This window comes from Protopterus annectens, chromosome 10.part0, assembly GCF_019279795.1.
Source record: "Protopterus annectens isolate FY-2018-M chromosome 10.part0, PAN1.0, whole genome shotgun sequence".
In the NCBI taxonomy this organism is placed as follows: domain Eukaryota; kingdom Metazoa; phylum Chordata; order Ceratodontiformes; family Protopteridae; genus Protopterus; species Protopterus annectens.
This window is the reverse complement of record NC_056744.1, coordinates 629,594,037-629,621,739: the sequence shown is the minus strand read 5'-3', so window position 1 is coordinate 629,621,739 and position 27,703 is coordinate 629,594,037. Positions and strand designations below refer to the sequence as shown.

At 41.6% G+C, this 27,703-nt stretch overlaps 1 protein-coding gene across 1 annotated transcript in view; it reads left to right on the top strand.

Annotated features, from left to right (window-relative positions):
* MNS1 (meiosis specific nuclear structural 1) overlaps nucleotides 1–27,703 on the top strand; it is a gene marked incomplete at its 5' end in the record, with an annotated part of 589,910 nt that overhangs the window by 444,365 nt on the left and 117,842 nt on the right. Inside the window, 1 exon segment of the mRNA XM_044085455.1 lies at nucleotides 2,788–2,913. Within this exon segment, the coding sequence (XP_043941390.1) occupies nucleotides 2,788–2,913 (126 nt within the window).

Genomic DNA, 27,703 nt, shown 5'->3' with positions numbered 1-27,703 from the left:
CGGGGACCCCCTTGCTCCAGTGGGGTCTGTACTTAGGACTGGCAAGAAACTTATCAGGACAGCAGGGAATGGGTTCTACAGTATCCAGTTCCTTCCACTTCCAGCATGAGAGTAGATCTGTAAGCTCATCAGCCAGGGAAGTCATCCAAGACTTAGATGGGCCAAACCTAAAAGCTTCCAAGAGCACTGACTCCTCCTGGGAAGGGGGATCAGAGGACCATCCACCTTTCTGCCTGAGGATTTCTAAGATTTCTCCAAAGGACACATCATCTAGTGGAGACTTTGGGGACTCCCCCCCTTCACTGAAGTCAATGTCTTTGGTGAGTGACTCCTGATGGGAACCTACGTACCTCCTCTTGCACATTCTCTTCCAGGGAACCTCCTCAGTGGGATGGTCTAGGGAGGTATCCGAAGAGATGGGAAAGTCCTTGAGAGGGATTTTCTGGATGCTTGATTGCGCTGGTTGTCCCTGTGGGATAGGTCTGTGAGGATCAATGGTAGAACCTTGATGGTGGCAGGGCTGTAGGATCCGAAGAAGAAGTCATGTCTCTTGGACGACAGAAGACCCTGTCCACCACTGCAAAGGTAGAATGCCCAGGAAAAGCTGCAGCTGCCCGCACCAGAGCTGAAGCCCCTGGTGCCACCATGCCCTGACCTTGCCCATATCCCTGTCTCAAGAGGGGAGTCAGACACCAGCTGCCCAATGCCAAAGCCCAAGGGGCAGGGACAGCTCCGACAACCACAGAGTCAAACCAAGCCCCTCGGAGTTGGTGCGGACACCTCAGCTCCAAGACTTGTCCTGTTCCAAGGGGATCATCGCTGGATGAGTCAGGGCAGTCAGTGTCGAAGACCTAATTGTCTTCAGATCTGACGCAGACACTGTCTGGGTTCTCGGATCCAAGGTTTCCAAAACCTTGAGTTGGAGTAGAGAAGGAGAAATCACAGTGTGGGAAAGAGAAGGGAGTCTCGTGGATCTGACGGGAGACAGAGCCAGGATAACCCCATCTGAATCTAAGCTCTGAGGAACTTCCTCTTCATCCTTTCCACATTGGCTTCAGAAAGGCTGCTGGAGGACCTGATGAAAGAAGTAGTAGACTGGGGCAGGGACTCTCTCCTCGGGGTCTCTTGGAGGAAGGAAGTGGGAGCAGAGGGGAGATAGACTCTGGAGAGAATGTGGGGGACTGGGTCTTCTGAGACATTGGACTTGGTATGTATCAGATCTGACTTTTTCTGTAATTTGACATGAGACTTTGAAATTGGAGCTGATTCAGGATAGCTGGTGGGAGACCACTTCCTGGATTTTTTTGGCTCCAAAGAGGACTTAGAATTTTTGTGGTGGTTTGAGCCCCAGAAGCAGGAACTGAGAGAGAGGAAGAAAAAGAAGGTAACAGGCCCTTTAGGACCAGTTTGTTACGCCTGTCAACAAGGGTCCTGGTGTTGAAACCAGCACAAATTGTGCACTCAATGTCAACGTGGGCAGCAGCCAGACAATAAATACACTCCCTTTGGGCATCACAATTGGAGATCTTATGCCCACAGGAAGTGCATTTCTTAAACCCAGTAGGTTTGTCAGCCATAGTAATAAAAAAGGATTACTCTCTGAAAGGCAGGAAGAAACAGATGAAAGCAAAGTGAGAAAGTACTAACAATGATATGGAGAACTACTGCGGGTAGAAGAAGAGGAGAGATAAAAGTTATACCTGATGAGATAGAAACTCAAAAAAAAATTACAGTAAGGGAGGAAGAGGTGATGAAGAAAGATGAAACTGTAAAAAAAAAAAAAAAATTAGAAAAGAAGTTACACACTGCAAAAAACTAGTCCCAAAGCTCAACAAGAAGGATATGTGTCTGTGGTGATAAGGCGGCAAATGATATCTGAGGTATTGCACAGTTACTGGGACATTATGAGTAAAAGGAGGAGCTCGAGAGTTGGATTCTAGAGTCTAGTAAATGTAGCCGAGCCTGATCCAAGGACAGCTCTGAGACCCATCAGTTGAGGTATGAATGAAAATTACAACATCATACGAGTACATTGCCATTATTGTAATCTTTATTTTTCCAAGAGGCCTTTCAGCATGTTTCACTTTCTAGCCTTTCTCACCTCACACAACCTGTTTTGAGGAATCTCCAGGCCTTACAACCAAAAGTCTTCTTTCTTTCTTTCGTCATATTTTTAATGTGTACAATATAATGCTTCTTTTCCATTTGCCTACAAGCAGGATATGTATTTGACAAGCTCTTTTTGCTATCTGAAGAACACAGAGCTAGTAATTTCTGGGATTAGTTATTATCAACTACATGAAAATTCTGCTTTCAGAAGTAGTTTTACACAATGAGTAAACTTACACATATATAAAAGATATTGATCCCTTTGGACATGATTATATTGGTGAACTAGGTTTCATATTTTTAAGCCTAAAGATGTTACAGTTTCACTTTTAGGCATTATCTTAAAGTTCTGTTATGAGTATAAAGACCGTGTAGCTAAATTGCAGAAAGCAGATTCTTTTTGAGAGCCACAAACAGAGAACTACAGCCAAAGACTTTAAAAGCTGCTGACGGTAGAACATAAATTAGGAAATCCCACTAGTTCAGTAATATAGTTTTCATAGCTTAAGATAGTAACTGAATTTAAATGTACACTAGGGAGGAAAAAAGACAAGATCCTTGGATTTATTTATTTCTGACATGTATTGCTTAGCTTGCGACAGCTGTTTTATTCTGTATACATCATCTAATGGCAGTGCTCTTTATTAGATGCTAATGGTTTTCACCTTTTATTTTAAGGAACGTGAATATGAGGAACGGAAAGAAGAAGAAAGAAAGCAAGCACTTCATCGTGCAATTGTTGAGGAAGAGCGCCAGAAACTGTTGAAAGAACATGCTACTAAATTAATTGGTTATCTGCCAAAGGTAAACCCTGCCTTTAACTGTTTGCTCCCTTCTTACTGCAAGTATCTGCACTATACTGAGATTTTGAATTTGAAGTCAGGTGCACCTGTATGTCTCCTTTTAGAACTCAGATTGTAATTGTTTTGGTAAATGAATGTTAGAATCAGTGAAACTCCAAGGGGAGTGCTTTCAGGAGTGCTTTGTTAATTGCTAATCTATTTCAGAATATTTCTTTCCAGTACAGGTTAGGTGTCAGTTCACAGTGTTTAACAAATTCCCATATTGTTAAGAATTTCTGTTTCTGGGTCTGTTTTGGGAGGAATATCTATTTCCAGAACCAGTACTTTACTCTTGTATTTTTAACAAAATGGCTCAGAATGCACAGGTTAGGAAAACCTAAAACCACTAGTTCCCAAGGCAATATCATATCTCCTTGAAAAAAAGATCTGACCCATATTATCCATATCAAACTTGCCTGTGTTAAATGGGGTACTGCTTATATGCATAGCTTTTTATACCACAGTTAGAAAGCAACAGCTGCTGAGTGAGTTAGTTCCTCCCCTTTTTCAGAAGAAGCTAGCACATCTCTTTATTAGGAAACCAGCTCTGGGCGAGCTGCTACCACTGGATGTTTTCAAAGATCTGTCAAAAAAAAAAAAAAAAACTCCAAGGCAAGATATTCCAGTGTCCATCCCTAAAATAACCGGAGGAAGGCTAAGCATATTCTTGGATATCTCGAAAAGAGGTTCCTCCTCTTCCGTGCAGGAGTTCGCTCCAGAATCTGATACAGCGGAGCTTAGCATCACACTAGAATGATGCATGCAGCTTTTAGTTCTCCTGATTTGCATTCCTTCCAGGTGTGGGTTAAGGGTGTTTACCAACCCACAATAAATGGCAAAGCCTTAATAAAGTTGCATGTCCCTAAATTGATATATGGACCTTTTCTACTGTTTATGAAGTCTCCATCCCCCACAAAAGCTCAGATTTTATTTATTTATTTTACCAGTAAAAGCTAATTAAAATATAGAATCTAACAGTATTTATTTTTTTGTATTTGTTTTCTGGGGTAGAGCATTGATGTCGATAGACGATTTTCAGACTTGGCCCAGGAGCGGTGTCTGGTTAAGTAACTTGCTCAGAGGCACACAGTTAGGCAGTAGAGGCTGGTAATGGATGGACAGCTAATAATAATGAAATTACACTTAGTCACAGCAGTATTAAATTAATTTGAATTAATTCCATTTAAATAAATATCTTAATTTTGCCAGATAAACAAAGTATGAGAAACACTAAAACACAATACGGATAGTAGGACTGCTGCATGCCCATCTGGTTAGGAGATCCCGAAACTAGGAAATAGTATTATTTAAGTGACTGTGTCTGGACAGTTACAAGATGTTTTTACAGAAAAAAAACATACTTTTATTACGTTAAAACTTCATTTGAAAGGCAATGCCAGATACTGTATGCCTGCCGTAACTTCTTAAAACATTATCCTCCTTGGTTCGATCACCATTTATGTGATACATTGCAGTCCCTGGGTTTGTTTTCCCAAGGTTGAGAAGATGTTCTTCATCTCACATTGCTGCAGTCCTAACACTTGGGTAGTCCGCTGTCCCAGTCGGCCCGAATACCAAAGTATAAGGCTGACGTCGGTCAAGGCGCATTTGTCTGACATCAGGACGTCAGGGTACAAATGCGCATGACCGACGTCATATCCTCAGTCTTTTTTGCCGCATGGTCCGATGCAGAAGCAGTATTGCGAGTGCAGGTTGGCGTTCTGAAATTTTCTGAAGTCGGAGTTTCAGACCGAATCAAAGTTGGCTAAGTACCCCGTTGGGGAATATTTTTGTTTTTTCTTGCCTCAGTATTTAACCGGATGTCAGAAAAAGTGAATAACTGTATTTCTTGTGGGAAACAGATACCTCATAGAGATTACCATACATTGTGTATACCTTGCTTAGGGCCTGAACACGACGTTGTTGGCTGTCGCTCTTGTGCTAGATTTAACAAACGCACTATTAAGAGAAGATTAGATTGTGCTAGGTTAGTTTTTGGGAAGCGTTGTAATTACAACATGCCGTCGGATGCTCCGACGCCGCTTGCCTAAAAGCGCAAAGACAAAGCAGCGAAGCCTAGGGTGGAAGAACCGTCTGTCCCGGACGTCGGTTCTTTAGAGGGCTCGGTGGAGCCGGTGGTTCTACCAGAAGTTCCTTTGGATTCTCAGGGAGAGACTTTACTGTTACAAGATGTGTCCTCTCAGGAGGTAGGCCAGGCTGAAGGGGCTTCTCAGGTAGCTGTTCTCCCTTCCCTTCCTAAGGTGGTTAGGCCCTCCCCTTCTGTTTCCAAGGCTCCTTCTAGAGGCCGGCCAGGGTTAACTTCAGTCTCCCCTAGTTCTTCAGGGTCTCTGCCTAAGAAACATATGCTTAAAATGGCAGAAGATTTGATTACTATGATTAGAGGTTCTTTACCCCCCCCTGATAAGAGGCCTAGGGTGGAACCTGAGTTTGAGAGTTTTGAGCAGTGTTCGAGGCTTCTGAGTCTTGGCTGAAGACTTGCAGGAGTATCCTCCTTATTCTGATTCTGATGTAGATGACTCTACACCTTGCTTCTCCTCCTGAGGATTTTTCTTTTCAGAGACTCTTCATTCCATGAGGGAGCATTTTAAATGGGAAGGTCAAGATTTCTCTGATTCTAGGAAAAGGCTTAGGGAATTTTTGTTTCTACCCCAGCATAGGCCTTTAGCTATACCTCCTGTTCTGGATGTGGTAGAGGATGTTTTGCTGAGGCTTCCCTGAACCCTGATTCTTTGCCTCCTGCCCCAGTTAAACCGGACAGGTATTATAGGGTGCCTGAAGCTCATAAGTATCTTTTTAAGAGTCCTAGGGCAGACCCAGAAACTGTTTCTCAGGGCCCTAAAGGTGTTAAGGCTTCTGTTGTTAAAAATCCTGTTCCTTCTGATAAAGAGGCAAGGGCTTTGGATAGATGGGGGAAAAAGGTGTATACTTCTTCCACTTTAGCCATGAGGGCTTTGAATTGCCAGTTTCACATGTTGAAATACCAAAATTATCTCCTTTCACAATTGAAGTCTAAGGTAGATGCTCTGGCGGAAGGTATTGAGTGTAAAGAGTTGCAGGATTTGGTTCATGTTTCTGAACAGGTGGGTAAGCATTCCTTGCAATGTGGTTTTGATGCTGTACAGGCCTCTTCGAGGGTGGCAGCCACTGGTTCTGTTCTTCGCAGGCACGCCTGGCTGAGGGATCAGAATTTAGCTGAACATGTAAAGACAAGGATTTTAGATGCTCCTTTACAATCTGATGTGTTGTTTGGTGCGCCTGTGGAAGCAGTTTTAAAGAAAATGGAGGACAAGGCTAAGTCTATGCAGACTGTTAAAGATTTTTTGCAGGTTCAGCCTCCAAAGTTTAGTAGAAATTGGCCTACTAAGGGGTGGACTTATCCTTCTTATGATTCTCAGTCTAGGGGTAGATCTAGACGTGGTAGGGGCAGAGCTCAAGGTTCTTTTAGGCCTAGAACAGGCAGTTCGCCTGCCCAGTCTTCTGGTGAGGGCAGGGGTCAGTCCCTTCGTAAGCAGACCCAATGACTTGCCTTTTCAGCTGCCAGAGCCTTCTCGTCTGGCAGCACCTTTGGGAGGAAGGCTGGCACTTTTCAAAGAAAATTGGAGTGTTATTACCCAAGACAGATGGGTATTGGATATCGTTCACCACGGTTACAGGTTTTATTTCCATACCTTGCCTCCTTTCAAAGGCATGCCAGACATTCCTCCTATACAAAGAAAAGAGGCTCACAAGCAAATTTCTCTGTTGCTCCAGATAGGGGCCATTCAGCCGGTTCCTGTGCCAGAAAGGGGCCTAGGATTTTATTCTCGCCTATTCCTAGTACCAAAAAAGGGGAACACGTGGAGACCAATTTTGGATTTGTCTATCCTCAACACTTATTTGGACATTCCCAAGTTCAAAATGTTGACGTTACAATAGCTTTTACCTCTGCTGGGCAAAGATCACTGGATGGTAACTTTAGATCTCAAGGAGGCTTACCTTCATGTGCCTATCAGACTCAGTTGCAGGAAGTATCTGCGTTTCCGAGCTGGAAATTCACATTATCAGTTCTCTGCATTGCCCTTTGGCTTATCTACTGCGCCCAGAGTATTCACAAAAGTTCTGGCTCCAGTTGTAGCTTTTTCAGGCTAAAAGGAATACAAATCTATCCTTACTTGGACGACTGTCTGATTCTGGCTCAAGAAAAGGACGAGCTTCTTCAGCATCTGGAATATGTGATAGCAGTGCTAAGATGCCTGGGGTATTCTGTGAACGAAATAAAGTCCAGTCTAGTACCCTCTCAAGACATGTGCTTTCTGGGTGTGAGACTGAATACAGCAGCCCAGATGGCCTTTTTAACCCCGGACAAACAAAAGAGTCTATCCCTTTACCTCCATCAATTATCTCATCAGTCCGTGCTGACTGCAAGGACAGTCCTTCAAGCATTAGGGTTCATGGCATCTTGTATTCTGGTGCTTCCCAATGCCAAACTGCATATGAGGAAGCTACAATGGTATCTCAAAAATGTATGGACACAGCACTGCCAGGATCTGGACACTGTCATTCAAATAATACCTTGCATTCAAAAGGAATTTTTGTGGTGGGCTCAGGAATGTCACCTAAACAAGGGACTCTCTGTGACCCGGCCAGAGGCGAGTCAGATTCTGACGACAGATGCCTCAGACATAGCTTGGGGAGCTCATCTGAATGGAAAGTGGATACAAGACAAGTGGCCTGCCAGACTACAGCATCTACATATCAACATGAAGGAGATGTTAGCAGTCCAGTTTGCATTGATGGCTTTCAAGGAGTTACTTCTTCCAGGGCAGGTGTTGATTCTAACAGACAACACAACTGTCATGTGGTATATCAACAAGCAAGGGGGAACACATTCTTATCCTCTATGCAGGCAAGCAATGATTTTGTGGGAGACTGCGCTCAGCTTGCAGCTTACTCTTCAGGCAAGGTTTCTGCCAGGAGCACAGAACTCCTTAGCAGATGTGTTAAGCAGGCAAATCATGGATCCCCACGAGTGGAAACTGGATCTTCATGTATTTCAAAAATTGACAGTGTCATGGGGAACTCCAGACATAGATCTGTTCGCTTCTCCACTAAACCACCAGCTGCCAAAGTTTTGCACGAAAAGGTTTCATCACACAGCTTGGAAAGTGGATGCTCTTTCGTTCAGTTGGGAAAATCTTCATGTGTATGCCTTTCCACCTCTGCCTCTCCTCCCAAAGGTACTCCTAAAGGTCAGACAAGACAAGCCAAGGATGATTTTGATAGCTCTAGATTGGCCTCGACAACACTGGTACCCATTACTGAGGAATCTGGTAAGAAAGCCTCCATGACCTTTACCTTTAATTCCACACCTTTTGTCTCAGAGGGACGGTCATCTACTCAATGTCAAGCTTCACTCTCTTCATCTAACAGCCTGGCATATTCTGTTTTGAACCACAGCAGGTCTCAACTTCCTCAACAAGTTTTGAATGTGATTATGGAAGCCAGAAGACCTAGTACACGTAAAATGTATGCAGAAAAATGGAAGAGATTTTTATTTTGGAGTGCAGCAAAGGATTTGGATGTTTCTGAGCCTAATTTGAGTGTGGCTCTTCAATATCTTACTGAGCTATTGGACAAGGGTTTGTCTTTCTCTTCCATTAAGATTCATGCTGCAGCAATTTCAGCTCACTATGATTGTGACCCACCTTTGTTTTCTCATCCTTTGTTCAAGCAATTTCTTAGAGGGGCAAAGAATATAAGACCCCCACGTAGAGCTCCTACTCCTGCTTGGGACCTCAATTTTGTGTTGGAGAAACTTACTCTACAACCTTTTGAGCCTGCGGCTACTGCTGAGTTGAAATACTTGTCATGGAAGACTGCTTTTTTGTTGGCCATTACTTCTGCAAGAAGGGTTTCTGAATTGCAGGCCCTTATGGCGGTTGAGCCTTTTGATTTTTCATAAGGATAGGGTATCATTACGTACTAATCCTTCATTTATGCCTAAGGTGGTTTCTAGTGTGGCTTTAAACCAAACTATTCATTTGCCTACTTTTATGCAGATCCCCAAAATAGGGGAAAAGATTTTGCACACCTTAGATGTACACAGACAGTTGCGTTATTATTTAAGCAGGACTAGGGATTTTAGGAGTCTCAGCAGTTGTTTGTTTCTTTTGCTTTGAGTTCCCAGGGCAAGCCTGTGTCAAAACAAACTATATCTAAGTGGATTGGGTTTTGCATTGCATTCTGTTACTCCCATCATGGCAAGGAGATTCCAGCTGGGATTAGGCCTCATTCCACTAGGGCTACTGCCACTTCAACAGCATTTCTAAGGGGGGTGGCAACTAAGGATATTTTGGAGGCAGCTACTTGGAGTTCAGTGCATACTTTCTCCAAGCATTACCACCTTCCTCTCTATTCTAAGTCCAGGGCTGGTTTTGCCACTGCTGTGTTGCAGGGCATTTTGGCAGCTCCTGCTTCCTTATAGTTTAGCCATCCTCCCTTACCTCTGCTTTGGGATTCTACCCAAGTGTTAGGACTGCAGCAATGTGAGATGTAGAACATAGTACAGTTTTGTACCTACCATAAATGTAGATGTTCGAAGATCCACATTGCTGCAGTCCAATTTTCCCTCCCTCCTTCCCCTCTGTGTTTAGGGGTGGTTGTGTGGGTGAGGTTCTATTTTTTGTAAATTTGTATATATTGTACATATATTAGGTACAGGAGTGTTTTGGTGTTTTTTGGTTTTGGCCTTAGCCTTTTAGGGTCTTCTGACATCTGGGGCAAGAAAAGACTGAGGATATGACGTCGGTCATGCGCATTTGTACCCTGACGTCCTGATGTCAGACAAATGCGCCCTGACCGACGTCAGCCTTATACTTTGGTATTCGGGCCGACTGGGACAGCGGACTACCCAAGTGTTAGGACTGCAGCAATGTGGATCTTCGAACATCTACATTTATGGTAGGTACAAAACTGTACTTTTCTTCCATTGAAAGAGTGTTGGTTATGTGTGTGCGTGTGTGTGTGTGTGCGTGTGTGTGTGTGCGTGTGTGTGTGCGTGTGTGTGTGCGTGTGTGTGTGCGTGTGTGTGTGTGTGTGCGTGTGTGTGTGTGTGCGTGCGTGTGTGTGTGCGTGTGTGTGCGTGTGTGTGTGTGTGTGTGTGTGTGTGTGTGTGTGTGTGTGTGTGTGTGTGTGTGTGTGTATTACAGCCAGCTGTGTCTTAGAGTACAACTCAAATATTATTACATCACATTTTAGTATTTTTATGGCTTGTATACCCTTTCTTTCTAGTACCACCTCATCTTTTTTCTGACTACACTTAAGCATTTATAACATATGAACCATTCCCTTGTCTTTATTGCTACCTTACTGTACTGCAATACTTGCACTTTTAGCATGGGACCATTGTCCATCCTGTACAATGAAGCAGATACATATGTGTTGCGTACAAGTGTTTATAAGGTAACATTGCTTCATTCCATTGTTACTTTTTGGTGCTTCAAACTGTTGACACCCCCGTTGTATTTCCTGTCAAAATAGATAATTCATATAGCATCATATTTCTTTTGGAATCTAGAAGTACCAGATTTAACTTTTGAAGTATTGTAGATTGTATGGAAATCATGTTCTTTCTAGAAAATGCCAACTATCTGTGTGTTTGATAATTTACAGTGTGGTAAATACAAAAGTTATGTACTAACCATAACAATGCAGCTGTGCTGTCTGTTTTCAGTGGTGAGACCAAAGGGTAAGGCTCTGAACTAAAAATAACTGGATCCTAGCCAGAAGCGAAGGTAGCTCTTGGATCATCTGTCTTTTTTTATGTGATAGTATGCATCCTGGAGCTCTTTCGAGCACACCCAATCATCCTTCCTCAGAAGAGGGAGAATAGACTGAACTGTGACTATTCAGGACTTCAAGTGTTTACCATATTGGTTTAAAAGTGGCTTAGGTCCAATATTGGCCTGAGGTCCCTCATCTTCTATGGCACCAAAAATAATTTTAAATAAGTTCCGAATCCACTCTGGTCTGGTGGGACCTCTAAGATGACTGTTTTTCTTAGCAGCTTTTCTATCTCTAAAGCTGTTTCCGTTTCCTGTTGGGGTGATACACTGGGAATTTTTCTTGGATGAATGGGGGTGAAAGGGAAAAAGGAATGTAATAACCTCTGGTATTTATTCCCTGCACCAAAATATCTTTGTTGATGGATGTTCAGGCTTCTGAGCGCAGAGATAAGCACCCCCTAACTACCTCAAGAGTGCAGCAGTTGGGAAGCCATTCAAAGGAGATGGAAAATCTTCTCAGAAAAAGGATCGCTGAAGCCTTGGTTTTGGAGCCCCCTCTGCCACTTGGGTCATGTCTACCATTAAAGTTTCCCCCTTTGCCGCGGGGGTGATATATCTCCATAAGAGGTTTGAGAAAACTCTTGCGATTTCCAGAACTACACCTTTCTGCACCCTTTATTGTTTCTTGTAAAGATCCTCTGAGGGGTAGAAAAATGTATCCCTATGGCAGATAGGGTTTTCCCATCTTATTCACTCCTCAAGAGAGTCTGTTTAACCTTGGGTCCAAACAAGGTAGAGCCATCAAAGGGTGCACTGATTATAAACATGTCTTGTAGGGCTTCTCAAAGTCACAAAGGTGCATGCAGGTGTTTTTTCTAATGGTAATGCGTGTTGCTTGCCAAACACCTTCTGTAGTATGGGAAATCAGCTGCATGGAGGTGTTTGATAGGAACTGAAGGATGGCCAATTGCAAAGAAAGTCTTTTTATCCTCCACTAACATAGACCCTGAGAGGTATTTGGTAAGCTGCTTAGTCTAATCCCTCTGGAACTTTGTAAAGCATGCCAGATAATTCAGCGACATTGGGGCAAAGGTCACTGAAGCAAAAATTCACATCCCAAATCTGTCCAAGGCCCTAGACTTCCTGTTGTGGGGTGGACAGAAGGAATTTTCTCAGCAATTTCATTTTTGGTGGCTGTCGCCACCATCATACTATCAACTGGGGGACCCCTTCTCTAGTGGGCATGGTCCTTTGGTGCAACTAGTTACTTGTCCGTTTTCCTAGGAATGGGTTCTGTCATCCAGATCCTTCCAAACCTGGCATGAAATGAACACCACCATTTTGTCCACCAGGGGTTCCACTCAGGATGTAACTGAGCCGGTTCCAAATGCCTCAAGAAATACCAACTCCTGTTGGGAAGGGGCTTTGGAAGACTAACCACCTTTGTGTCTCAGAAGCTGAAGAATTTCTCCAAATGAGACATCCTCAAGGGGTGATCTGGGGGTACACCTCCCCTTCATCAAAATTAGTGTCTTTTGTTAAAGATTTCGGAGGGGACTTCAGCTTCTGGGATCCTTTCTCATGGAGGGTGATCTGAGGAGGACCCAGAAGTGTGTGGAGAGTCCTGCAAAAGGACTGTCTCAAGACTAGAACTGACTGACTGCCCCGATGGAACAGAATGAACAGACTCGGGATCCATGGTAGACAGTTGAGGAGGAGAAGACCTGAGGGGTGCGAGGATGTCCTATATGCAGTTATGTGGGGAACTGTCTCCATTGCCTCAAAGAAGTCAACGGCGAGCCCAGGATTGCTCCAGAAGCAGCTGAAGCCAATTCAAGTCTTTCCATGACCCTGCTTTTACCCAGAAGGTAGACCCAAACTGTGTAGTGCCAAAACCCTGAGGAAAAGGGATGTCTCCAACAACCTCAGAGTTGAACCCCTACCTCTGGACTTGGCACTAGAGCTACAGCTCCAAAATCCCTCCAGCATTGGCAAGATCAGCACTGGCTGAATCAGAGTAGTTACTGGAATCCACAAAGGCCAAATCTTTGGATCCAACCTAGACAGTCTTGGCATTCTCAGATCTGGTACCTCCAAAGCTGAGGGACAAATCAGAGTAGGAGCTACCAAAGGTATTTCAGCTGGTCCAAAGTTCACAGATCCAATGAGAGACAGAGATGGGAGTACTCCCAGCTGAGTCTGAGTCCTTAGACATTTTCTCATCATTCTGTCTACGTGCTTTCCAGACAGACTTCTGGTAGACCTGAAGGTTGAGGAGATTGATGGAGGTCTAGAAACCCTACATGGAGTTTCTTGGAAGAAAATCCATGAATGAAGTCTTGATGAAATGGCTCCAGGAAGAACAGAGGTTGTCTATGGGAAAAAGACTTCGCCAAAGAAGGTTTCGGTTCCAAAGGAGTGGATGGATCTAAGGACTTGGATATTTTGACTAGAGGAGCTAAAACTGGAGCCAAGTGAGGAGAGCAATCAAGGGAATGCTTCCTCGACTCCCTTGGCTTCTCTTTTGGGTTTTCTCTTTTCTCCCCTTGAGATTTGTCTGCCAGTTTCTTTGTGGAGGGGGAAGCTCCAAACATTGAAGAAGAGGAAGATAAGAAACCCTTAAGCACTAATTTGTTCCTGCACTCTACCAAGACTGTGTTTGAAGCCAGAACAAATCTCACACTTCACCTAAAGATGTGTTGTCCCAAGACAGTATATGCACTTGCAGTAGACATCTGAATTTAGTATCTTGTCCCCACAATATGAGCATTTTTTAAAACCAGTTGGTTTACCAAAGTTGCACAGAGGTTAGCAACAAGCAGTTAAGTCTCCTGTGTTATCTGAAGCATTTACTGCCTGCTACTGAATATCATTTTTACTTGATCTGCACTTCTTGCATTGTATTTTACTGTGCGCTTTTATTTTTGAACTCTATTTTACTGTATTTTTGCTGGTTCCTGCACTTTTAGCTTAGCATAGACTTGGTTCATATTTGCTGAACCCAGTCTGTTTTTACAGTTTCTGAGCACTAATACAGCTTTTCTCTACAAAAGAGAGCCTCTCCCCACACCCTAGTGAGAGTAAGGTGTAGCTAAGGACCTATCTGAGTGGCGATTGTTGACCCAGGGCCCAGGATAGTGTGCTACTATTGGTTAGAGTGTTTGAAATCAGTTTGTTTTCATTTACCAGAGCTGCAAAGAGGTTGACAACAAGCAATCAATCTCCTGTGTTATTTGACGCATCCACTGCCTGCTACTGAAAAATAAGTATCATTTTTATTTGATATGCACTTCTTGGATTCCATTTTACTGTGTGCTATTATTTTCAAACTGTAATATACTGTATTTTTGCTGTTTCCTGCACTTTTAGCCTAGTGTAGACTTGATTCAGATTTGCTGAACCCAGTCTGTTTTTACAATTTTTGAGCACTAATCAGCTTTCCTGCACAAAAGAGGGCCTTCCATACACCCTAATGAGAGTAGAGTACAGCTAAGGATCTATATGAGTGGTGATTGTTGGCCTTGATCCCAGTCTAGTGTTCTACTATTGGTTAGAGTGTTTGAAATCAGTTTAATTTCGTTGCTACTTGTTGGCCGCGTTAGCATGGGTTTGTGTGGCGAGCTCCACTGCATGCCTTTGTGCACTACCACCCAGTAGCAGATACCATTGACATTTATAGAAGCAAGCTCTTAGATAATTTTCCCTTAGTCAACTGCTTGTGTTCCATCGGAGGTTTCTCGCTGCTGTGCTTCACTGCCCGGTTAAACAATCAGTTGAGCTCCTGAGGTTCCTGTATAAGTCTTACCCTTTAAGCCCCTTGGAGTTCAGAGCTTTTTCTTGTCCCTTAGCCATATCTTCTAGTCCCCTCCTTGTTACTTATCACAGTACTTTACGTAGCATCATGAGTGGAAAATTTCCCACCAATTCTCCAGCAAACCTGATCGACATGGGCATCCTGAGGCAATTGCCTCATGTGTACACTGACAACCCACTTCTCCTAATTCACACAAATTCAGTATGTGAGAGATGCATCTATATTAAGAATCTAGGCCCTTTTGCTCACAAATCAGCATATCAGATACTAAGCAAGTTGTCAGCTCAAACACTTCACCTCCTGGACCATCCACTCGTACAACACATAAACCTGCATATGCTGAGGTTCTCACTAGAAGCCTAACTAAACACTAGAGACCTCCCAAACATAAACACCGTTCACTTAATACATTCCCAGCAAATCACAATACACATACAAACACACACACACACACACACACACACACACACACACACACACACACACACACACACACACACACACACACACCAGTTTGCCCGTAAGGCAAAAAAATCAAATGTTTTGCTCATAGGTGACTCCATTGTGAGACACACAGATGTCCCACTCACCAGGCTGGATAAGGAAAAGGTCATGGTCAGCTGTCTGTCAGGTGCCAAGTCTCTCAACAACAGTCTCTGTTATGACTCTGTCATAGTCCATGTCGGTGTGCACGACTTGAGACGTACATCGCTGTATAATGAGAGACATGACTGAGATCTCTGATGATGTGTCCCAGGCGGGTATGTCGCTAGCCTTAAGCAGCATTCTACCTTCACCTAGGATGATTCCTCAATACAGGCAAAAAAATGATTGAATTGAACAATTGGCTTAGTTTCTGATTTCATTCCCAGTACCTGTCACCTTGGGATGATATGGTGATATACCACAATGCTTTGCCAGAGATGGTCTCCACCTGTCACCTCTGGGCTTTCGGCTACTGGCTAAGGCTGTTGCCTCCCTCATAATGCATTTTTTAAGCAATGTCAGAAAAACATAATTCTTGACAAAATATCCTAAAAAAAACAACTTTAAGGTTAAATACACCAAAAAACAAGCCAAACGGTTCAAAAACTTGTAAACAATAATAAAAATAAAAAAGGGAGCCACCAAGGCAGTATTTGCGTGAAACACACGTTTATTTAACATTAAATACTGTTAAAGTAAAACCAACTAAGCACTTTCACCAAAAAATATGAATTGGCTTCATCAGAGTCATTCATTTATGCTGTAACTTCCTTTATATACTCTAATTTCTTAAGCAATTATTCATGATTTTGCTTGCTTCAATGAAATTACCCTGACTAAACTTAAAGGCATACTTCCCCTGAATATGTAATATACAAAATAACATGCTGTGAACCACAATATTCAATACATTCAATTTAAAAATATTAGTGTTGATATTAATAATGAACATAAAAATATAAAACATTATTAAAAAATAAACTTAAAAGTGCAAAACATAATTGGTCTGTTGGTTGCAGTCAAATAAGTGTTTTCACAGTACACTTGAAATTAAACCTCTGTTGCCCTTTGCTTCAAAAAGGGAGATATTGAATAATAGTCATTTAAACCTGGCTTGCAACAAGCATTTAGTCTCAGTTGCCATTTAGTTTCTCTGGCTTCTAATTCTAATTCATCATCCCCACCCCTAGAGTCACTCTGTACTCCATCAATGACAAAGAATAAAAATCTCTTATAGTTGGGACATTTTAGAGTGTGAACATACAAAGCATTGTTCATTTCTTTATTTTTAATGTCTCTAAGGTGCTCCGTAATACGATTCCATGGCTTTCTTTTGGTCTTACCTACGTAGAACCAGGGCATGATAAGCATGTAGCTAAATAAACCACCATAGTGGTATTGCAGTTGCACCTACCCAGGCATCCTATAGTACGTTCAAAACTTCCTATAAAGGCATTCGTACCATCCTTTATATTTTACAGGTCTTGCAAGCACCACATTTGTTTATTAAGGACCTGTGCTTGCCTTGTTTTCTGTTGACACTTTCAAGAATATTCTTTATATTACACCCTCTACTGTACACAACCTTAGGTTTATGCCCCAACTTTTCCTTCAGTTCGTTGTTAAAATGAGTTTCCCATATATTATTAACACTTGATACCAAGTTTGATGTTTCTTTATTGTATTGTAATACCAACACATTGGTGTCTAGCTTGGCATGTTGGTTCTATTAGTGTTTAGACCTGCTTTTAAAATCGGCTTAAATGTAGTATTTCTTTTAAGCATAACTTCTCTTCACTTTCAGAAAAAGACTTAATGGCTCTGTTTCGAAACATTCCAATTAATATATAGATCTCTTTTTTGAATATTTCATTGCTGCTAATGAGCCTAGATAACCTAACCATTTGGCCTTTTATTATACCCTTCCTCTGATGGAAGGGGTGGCAACTGTTATAGTGCAATAACATATTACAATATGTTTTCTTTCTGTGAATACTACTAGCCAAGGTGCCTCCAGCAATGTCCTTAGTCAACTCAATATCTAAAAATTCTATCTTATCACAATGCCATTTATATGTGAACTCAAGGAAAGTGGTTGTGATGTTGAATACCAAATATTCATAAAATGGGTATAACCTCCCCTTTAGACCGATTGTAGCAGCCCAAGGTTCTAAAACTGAACCAATAGCAGCGTATATAGACAAATGGGCAAGTTTAGTGGTAAGTGAGGCACAACATATACTCATAGACTCATGGCACTATTTGGAATTATTAAGACAAATAAATACAGAGAGCTTGGATTTTTGGTTTCCTAACTGTGGATGTGGTTAACTTGTTCTCAGTAATCCCCCATAATGAAGGGTTAAGTTTCTTCAGGGAAGGTTTGATGGGTAGAAAATCAATAGATCAATCCAAGGTCAATTTATTAGTTGGATTCATGGAAGTGGTGTTGACTAACAATTTTTTGATTTTTGAAGTTGAATTCTATCATCAGGAAGCAGGAGTAGCTATGGGGTCCAAATGTGCCCCTAGCTTTGCAAATCTGGTTCTCCTAGAATGGGAGAGAAGATATGTTTTTTTCTTCTGCCTTCATGGCCATTGTATTGTTGTATGTGAGATTTCAGGATGACATACTAATTTTATGGCAATGAGAAGAACATGGGATGAACGACCTTGTAAAATACATCAGTAGCACCACCACTTTCCTTGAGTTCACATATAAATGGCATCGTGATAAGATAGAATTTTTAGATATTGAGTTGACTAAGGACATTGCTGGGGGCACCTTGGCCAGTAGTATCCACAGAAGGGAAACATATTCTAATATGTTATTGCACTATAACAGTTGCCATCCCTTCCATCGGAAGAAGGGTATAATAAAAGGCCAAATGGTTAGGTTATCTAGGCTCATTAGTAGCAACGAAGTATTCAAAAACAAGATCTATATATTAATTGGAATGTTCTGAAACAGAGGTTACCCCTTAAGTCATTTGCTGAAAGTGCAGAGAGAAGTTATGCTTAAAAGAAATACTACATTTAAGCCTAGTTTAAAAGCAGGTCTAAACACTAATAGAACCAACACGCCAAGCTAGATACCAGTGTTTTGGTATTACAGTACAATAAAGAAACATCAAACTTGGTATCAAGTGTTAATAATATATGGGAAACTCATTTTGACAATGAAATGAAGGAAAAGTTTGGGCATAAACCTAAGGTTGTGTACAGTAGAGGGCGTAATATAAAGAATATTCTTGAAAGTGTCAACAGAAAACAAGGCAAGCACAGGTCCTTGATGTACAAATGTGGTGCTTGCAAGACCTGTAAAAATATAAAGGATGGTACGAATGTCTTTATAGGAAGTTTTAAACATACTATAGGATGACCGGGTAGGTGCAACTGTAATACCACTATGGTGGTTTATTTAGCTACATGCTTATCATGCCCTGGTTTCTACGTCGGTAAGACCAAAAGAAGGCCGTGGAATCGTATTAAGGAGCACCTTAGAGACATTAAAAATAAAAAAATGAACAATACTTTATATGTTCACACTCTAGAATGTCCCAACTATAAGAGATTTTTATTCTTTGTCATTGATAAAAGTACATAGTGACTCTAGGGGTGGGGATGATGAATTAGAATTAGAAGCCAGAGAAACTAAATGGCAACTGAGACTAAATGCTTGTTGCAAGCCAAGTTTAAATGACTATTATTCAATATTTCCCTTTTTGAAGCAAAGGGCAACAGAGGTTTAATTTCAAGTGTACTGTGAAAACACTTATTTGACTGCAACCAACAGACCAATTATGTTCTGCACTTTTAAGTTTATTTTTTTAACGTTTTATATTTTTATGTTCATTATTATTATCAACACTAATATTTTTATCTTGAATTTATTGACTATTGTGGTTCACAACATGTTATTTTGTATATTACATATTCAGGGCAAGTATGCCTTTAAGTTTAGTCAGGGTAATTTCATTGAAGCAAGCAAAGTCATGAATAATTGCTTAAGTAATTAGAGCATATAAAGGAAGTTAAATCATAACTGAATGACTCAGATGAAGCCAATTTGTTTCTTGGTGAAAGTACTTAGTTGGTTTTACTTTAATAGTATTTAATGTTAAATAAACTTGTGTTTCACGCAAATACTGCCTTGGTGGCTCACTTTTTTTATTTTTATTGTTGTTTAGAACCTTAAGGTTAAGCTGCTAAGCGCTAGGAGTCTAAATCTGAAACTGCAATCACTGGAAGCACTCCTCACCTTGGAAGATGTGAACATCTGTGCATTCACAGAAACCTGGTTCAAGGCCGCAGGGAGCACTCCGGCCATACTAGGATATAATGCCTTCATATGTTCAGACCAGAAAATGAACATGTGAAAACTAAAGGAGGGGGAATATCAGTATTCATCAAAGATAAATACACCTCCAAATTGGTTAAACAGAATGATTCCCTAGAGTTGCTCTGTGTGCAGATAACTATAGGAAAGCCTCCTCTCCAAGTTATCGTCAGCCATAGATCCCCCTCCATGAATCATGATATCCACACTGCCTACTTGTATCTACTTGAGTCGCTCAAAATACAACCAGATACCCTGGTTATGGGTGACTTTAACTACCTGTCTATAGATTGGGTAAGTTATATGTATACAAACACACTCACCCAAAGGTTCTTGAACTTTAACTCAAATGCCTTGGAGCAGATAGTTGGCACCCCCATGAGGGGGCCCAAACATTCTAAATTTGGTACTCACCAACATAGTAGAATGGTCCACCACCACAAGTGTGTGGCCCTCCCTGCTGAAATCTAATCATAAATCAGTCTCTGTCAAAGTAAAGATAGCATCACCCCCCCAGTAGAAATTAGGCTCAAAAACTTCTCCAAAGACAAGTACAGGCTCTTATGAGAAGGCGTTAATAGCTTCAAAGCTCCTGTCACCAGTGACGGCAAGGGCACCTATATTGGAATATGCACTGATGCATTATAAAAACATCTATACAATTGTATTGACTCAGTCATTCCTGATATGACCAAAGCAAGATCCTCAAGAAAAAACAAGCCTGCTTGGTAGATATTCACCATAAACCGGTTATATAATGTTGTTTCTTTCGGCTTTTCCCGGTTAGGGGTCGCCACAACGGAACTCCGGTCCGCTAATGATTGGTAGTTGATTTTTACATGCCGAGTTACCAGCTCTGACGCACAACATTCAACGAAGGTATGCCCATTCACGCATGTCTCCACGCAGAAGACGCTCTAGCTGAGAATCGAACCGGACAGCGTCTTACTGTGAGGTGACAACGCTACCACAGCACCACCACTGCGGGATAAACAGGTTATATAATAAGAGGGAAACAAAATTGCTGTCTAAGAGCAAGAAGGAACAACCTCAGAATTAGAAGCACACCCTTCTCAGCTTGAACAAGCAAGTAAGACAACTTATAAAGTCCTTTAAAACTAACTATGAATCTAGATTAGCATCCCTAAATAAGGATAACTATAAGGCCTTCTTTAGCTACATCCGAAACCTTAAAGGAAAAGCCCAGATTTGTGCTGAACTGATAGTGAATGTTAACACATATAAAGAAGAACAAGAGGAAATAGCCAACCCGCTAGTGGACAGGTTCAGTGAAAACTTCTCCCCCCTGTCCCCGCTACATATACCCCAAAATATTTCTTCCTAGTATCTTTAAAGAGTAGGTCTTAACCATTCCCTCCAGGGCCAAAAACACAGCCTCTATGGGACCTGATAACATCCCAGGCTGCATTCTCAATAGTTTAAAACAGGAGTTATCAACACCATTGGGTACTCTTTTCAACCACAACCTAAGCATTGGTTTTGTCCCTGCTGAATGGAAAAGCAGCTGTCGTCATCCCCTTGCACATGGGGGATGTATCCACCGACCATGGGAACTATAGCCCCATTAGCCTAGCCAGCCTTATTTGCAAGGCCATGGAGAAGAATTATCATGGACCTTATTAAAAGAGATATAGGAGACCTTTGAATGCTTGACCTGACCCAGTTTGGTTTTGTTAAAGGGAGATCCTGCCTGTTGAACCTGGTAGACTTCTTTGAGACTGTCGCCATAGCTTTGGACAAAGGCAAATCTGTGCATACAACCTACCTAGACTTGGTCAAGGCCTTTGATACAATTCCCCACTTTAGCATCATTGAAAAACTCACCCAGCTGGGGGTTAACCCATATACTGTCAGGTGGGCTGCAAACTGGCTCACCAACAGAAGACATACAGTCAAAACAGGGGACTCCACTTCCACCAGTAGCCCCTTTACTAGTGGTGTTCCACAGGGATCAGTGCTGGGACCCCTATTGTTTGGAATGTACTTCTCAGACGTACAGGCAAAAACAAAAGGTCCTTGGCTGACAACATTTGCTGATGACTGCAAACAGGGAGCAATCGTTGAGTCCTGCAAATGATGTTAACATTCTACAAGAAGAACTTACACAAACCAATGATTGGTGCCAAGTCATGGTCTTAAACTCAATGCAAAAAATGCATTATCATCTCCTTTGGCACAGGCAATGTCCCTGTGGATTACCATATTAATAACATCACCCTAAGCTCTAAATCGGTGGGGAGAGATTTGGACACACAGGTTGACAGCAACCTTCCTTTTGATCACCATGTCTCTACAGTGGTAAGGAAGGCCTTCTATGTTGCTGACCTCATAAGTAAGAACATAGCTTCCAGAACAAAGGAGGTTATGAGCCCCCTGTACTCTTCCCCATTAGGCCAATAATAAAGTACAAAGCTTCTTTTGGTATGTACATAAACAGGCACCTGTAGCAACTGGAAACACTTCAACGTTTCCTCACAAAGAAAGTTCAGGGTCTTCAGCAGATGTTCGTAGGTTCATAGGCGTGTACTAGGCTAATGACCCTGGAGCCTTTACAAGTCTAGCCCATAGAAGTGCCCTGGCATCGTACCACCCAACATTAGTTCCCAGTGCCTCTGTCAAGTAGAGCCACTGGAGTGAATCCCCATGATGAACTTTCCATCCACTCATCAAGATTTTTCTTGAAGAGGGCCAGTGAGGTGCTCCGCTTGACATGTATGGGTAGTCTGTTCCAGAACATGGGCAGTCTCTGGGTTATGAACCTGTCCCTCCAGCATGTTCTGTTGATTGTGGTAATGAGGTTGAGGTCTCTGGAGCATGTGGTGCGGAGGGATTGGGATTTCTTTAGATATAGCATTTCTAACAGAGCTGGGTCAGACATGGCTTTGTAAGTCAAGCAGAGATCACCTCTTAGTAGACGATATGAGACAGAATAGCTGTTGGGAGTCTTCCCATGTAGGACATGTTTTTAAGACCTAGGATCTTCTTTGTGAGGTACTTTTGTGGCCTTTCCAGCTGTTGCATGTGTCTAGTGAGGTACATGCCAAATGGGACATTGTACTTGATGACTGGCCTAATGAGGGAAGAGTAGAGAGAGAGAGATGATGACCTCTTTCTTCCTGGATGCAAAACCCTTGGTAATGAGATGTGCCACATAGAAGGACTTTCTGACCACAGTGGCAACGTGGTGGCTGAAGGAGAGGTTGCTGTCAACCTGTATCCCTAGATTTCTTATAATGCCTTCAGTGTTCAGTGGGCTCCCACTGATGTGGTAATTAGTGGGAACTGAGTTTTTCCCAAAGGGGATGATGACGCATTTTTATGGCATTAAGCTTAAGGCCATGGTTTCGACACCAGTCATTAGTCTCAGTGAGGCCTTTCTGTAGGATGTCTACATCACTCGAAGAGTTAATAATGGCTCCCAACTTGCAATCATCTGCGAACTTGGTCAGCCAGAGTCCCTTCATGTTGGCCTGGACTTCAGAGAAGTAGATACCAAACAGTAGAGGACTCAGGACCGAACCCTGTGGGACTCAATTCATGACTGGTCATCAGTCTGATTTGGAGTCAGCTACTTTCACATTGTGGGTTCTATCTGTGAGCCAGTTTGCAACCCACCTAGTGATATAGGGGTTGATGCCTAGCTTAGTAAGTTTTTCTATGATTCCTGAGTGGGGAATGGTATCAAAGGCCTTGGCCAGATCAAGGTAGGCTGTATGAACCACCTTGCCTTCATCTACAGCTCTGGTGACTGACTCAAAGAAGTCAACCAAGCTGAGCAGGCATGATCTGTCCTTCACAAAACCATACTGTGTTGGATCCAGAGTTTGGAGATTCCTTATATCCTTGTTTATTAGGTCCATGATGGTGTGTTCCATAGCTTTGCATATCAGACTCGTCAGGCTAATGGGGCGGTAGTTCCTGGGGTCTGTAGTCACTCCTCCTTTGTGGAGAGGGATGACTGTAGCAGTGCACCATTCGGTAGGGACAAAGCCTGAGGTGAGGCTCTGATTGAACAGGGCACACACCTGAGGTGCCAGTTCAGTCTGTAGTTCATGTAGAACACAGGTAGGGATACTGTCAGGTCCCATAAAAGCTGTATTCTTGGCCTTGGACAGTGCTGTTTTAACCTGTGCAGCAGTAATATTGGGTGCCTGGCAATCTACTGGTATTTTGATTTGTCCTTTGGGGGGGGGGGGTAAAGTTAGCACTGAATCTGTTGGCCAGTATATTTGCAATGTCTGTTGGCTTGGTATAGGAGATACCGTTGTGCTTTACCCTGATGTTGTCAATTTTCATTTTATCCTTGGCATATAGGTTCGGTTCCAAGCACTGGAACCGACTCAACCATTACTATAGCTCATGCTGGCCAAAAACTCTTCAGCTTTACCCTTACCCAGAACGTGCCTCTCCCAATTACCTCAGATCTCATTTGCCATTTTCTCTGGCAGATGCATTCGCCATCTCTCTTGAGCTAAGTAAAATTTATAATGTAGTTTTTCTGTTGTTTCACTCTCTTAGTATCTTTTTTTGCTAGTCGCTTCATTTGAAACTCTACCCACTTATTTCTGTATTGTCTGAACTTTCCTCTCTCTCTTTCCTTGTTTACATGTTTAGGTAACCGTCTCTATCATCATTGATAGATTCTGTTATTTCTGTTTTCTCTGAACATTTCCTCTCCCTTTCTTTCCTTATTTACATGTTGGTGTAACCTTCTGTATCATCATTGATAGAGTTTTCTTCTTCTATTAATTGCTTGACTCTATTTCTATAAAAAAAAGGTTTTCTGTTTACTGTTGTCTAACAGTGCATGAGCGTGTGTACGAGTGTCTTATTTAACTGCCTTTCTTTTTTTTTGCCATTGCTGACAACTTTTTGTTCAGCACCATGACGGGTAAACCAAAGATCCCATCTGGTTTCAAATGATGCCAGAAATTCAGACACAAGATACCAGTTTCGGATAATCACTAGTTATGTGTCTGCTGCCTAGGCCTTGCCCCTCTTCAAGAAGACTGTTCCATTTCCATTCCTCACTGTTTGTCACAGGGCACTTGTGGAAAGAAAAAAACAAAACTAATCCTGAAAGGTATGATACCCTCAGCCTTCAGGAAAGCTATATCTGGACCAGAAAAAAAACAAGGATCAAGACTGATGTGTATTCCCCTTCTTCTTCATCATCTTCAGTATTTTATTCATCAGCCTCTCCATGTCATCTTCAGTTAAACTTTTTGTGGAATGCACAGACATGGTAGATGGTGATTTTGGTCTCCCCCAAAAATGGAGAAGGTAGTCTCCCAAAAAAAGGATCAATTGAGGGAGAATACGAAGGTCTCAGAAGAGTCACAATACTTGGTTCCTCAGCTTGTAAACTCAGTGCTGAAGGAGGTGGCATTGAGGTAGGCATCTGCACCAGTAATTTCTGTGTTGATGCACTTAGTTCCACAGGACCCTTTGGGGCCAGAGATTTAGGCGTGGAGGCAGTCATTTCCAAAGATACTGACGGAACCCTCATCATCCTCAAATAATTTCAGAGAAGTCTAAGGAGAGGAGATTGTCTCTGCCTTCTACACCTTTGGAACCTCCTATGAAAAAGTCAAAATCTTTGGTTCTGGACCTGACTTCAGATCTTCTGTCCCATCCAGTGGAACTACTTCATCCGAACATTGTGAACCTCAAGCTGACAGCTTGGTTCCTCCAGTTCCATTTATAGCCAGGCTCCATTTATAGCCAGGCTCCCTTAACTTTCTTCCCCAGTACTCCATATTCTCTTGGCCTCGCATAAACTGGCTACACGCAAACTGTATGCTAGTAAATGGAGGAAGTTTACCTTTTGGGCTCATGATAACAATATTGATCCCTTTTCAGCACCCATTGATAAAATCCTAGAATATTTAGCATCACTTTTCAAGGCAGGTGCCAGACTCCCCTCCCTCGTTCCTCCTGCCTGTCAAAGTTACTCGTATATGGTTCCAGATGTGGACTCTATGAAAGCTATTGGGTTGCTGTATTCTTTGTGTTTTCTGCAAACTCGATCTGAGGTAATTGGGAGAGAGCATTTTGGGTAAGGGTAAAGCTCAAGAGTTTTTGGCTTGCTTGAGTTGTAGTAACACCCGGGTTTGTTCCAATGCTCAGAACTGAACCCATATGTCAAGGATAAATGAAAGTGAAACAAACACCTCCATTCTCCAACTCCAAAAAACTGAAATAACCAAACGGTGCTGCTGGAAAGCAATGAAATGAAGACAAACCGATACTGGATCTTAGTTCTTTCGTTCCCTTTAATAAAATCAGAACTTCTTCAGAAATATCCACAAACCCACACTACACAATTAAATACAAAATTCAAAAGTCATATGACTTAAGGCATCCACAGTGACAGTAAACCATTAAAGATAAAATGTACTTTACAACATCATTTTAAATAAAATATATATATGACTTTTAAACATTTTTGTAAATACAGAAGTATAAATATAAATGTAAATGTAAAAACATTTCCAAAGTAACTAAATATTTATGTATGTAAACTTTCTCTACATTCCAATAAGGTTTTGTAATCACTACAGAAAATATCAGCATTAACCATGATTACAAAACCTTATTGGAATGTAGAGAAAGTTTGTGGCAGATCAAGTTACTTGCTGATCAAGTACCTGGTCTCAGTGAGACCATTAATATAAAGTGCTTTCTACAACTGCTTAGGCTGTAGTTAAACTTTACATAAATATTTAGTTAGTTTGGAAAATGTTTCAAAATGTTTAAAAGTTTATATATATATATATATATATATATATATATATATATATATATATATATATATATATATATATATATTTAAAATTATGTCAGTAAATGCATTTTACCTTTAATGGTTTAATGTCGTTGTGACAACCATTGGATGCTTTAAGTCATATGGCTTTTTAATTTTGTATTTAATTGTGTAGTGTGGGTTTGTGGATATTTCTGAAGAAGTTCTGATTTTATTAAAGGGAATGAACGCACTAAGATCCAGTGTCCGTTTGTCTTCATTTCATTGCTTTCCCACAGCACCATTTGATAAATGAAAATTGACAACACAGATGGAACGTTATGGTAAGTACATAACTTCTTTTTCAAGTAGCTGTTTACTGTTTGCGTGTGTGTGTGTGTGTGTGTGTGTGTGTGTGTGTCTGTGCTGTAGTTCATGTTAATGCTGCTGCATGTTTGCTGTTGTCATTTGACTATGGTCATAATCTGAAAGAACTTACTGCTCCATTTAGTCTGGTACAGATTCTGTGTTTAGCCTCAGAGCAGTTGATAGCAGTTCCTTGGGTAAATCCTGAAATGTCTGGCTTTCATTGCTTTTATTACCAAACTATCATCGGGTGTTGGAGTGTTCTCCACTGTTTGGTTTAAGAGTGGCTTTAAAAATGTATTTATTTGAATTGGCCTATGATGGTGTGGCTGGATGACAGTTTTATGTTATCTGCCCAAGGGCAGTATGAGCACTGTGTCAACTCAATAACAAAGCAGTTTTACCGGTGATGTGATTTTTGTAAATTCTCTCCAACTGGTACAATGATTTATAATGACTTTGCTTATCACTGTGATTATAATGGTTCCAATGGGGATTAAACTCAGGACCTTCTACGTGTAAAGCAGATGTAATAACCAGTTCGCTACAGAACCTTCAGAGATGTTTTGAATTTAATGATTTTGTGGATCTCCTGAAAAGTGGACAGTGTTTCCATATATCAAAGAAAAATATCAATGGCATGACTCAAGCAGAAATGGAGTGCATTTAGAGTGATGGTTCTTCTGTTCTAATCTTCACTCCACAATGGCTTAAATGTGCTCATGCACTTTTTTGCAAAATGATTCCATCTGTAGAATAGTGTGTAACTGCTGAGAATGGCTCAGAGAAATGACTCAGTGGACATTTTAAGGTATACACTGGAAAATATAGCCATTAACTACTTCATATTATTTGAGATACTGTAATTAAGCAAAATCTTAGGACCTGCTGGAGTGACAGGTATGTTTCCCTGAGACTACCCCATCTCTATGTGAAGTAGAGTTTCCCCCTAACCCAGTTCAAGTGTAACTTGAGCAATTGGATGGAACAGGAAATTCATCCTTGGCTTGGCACCTATATCTCTAATGCACACAGGCAACCTCTAAATAGTTCATCTCCCAGTTCTCTGCTTGTAAATATTTCATCTCCCAAGCCTCTGCTTACACTTATCAAGGATACCAGGAATTGTCAGAGATTTGAGATGCATGGCTAGGCTTAAAAAGGCCCTTGTGGTCATTAGCCTAGTAAACACCTATG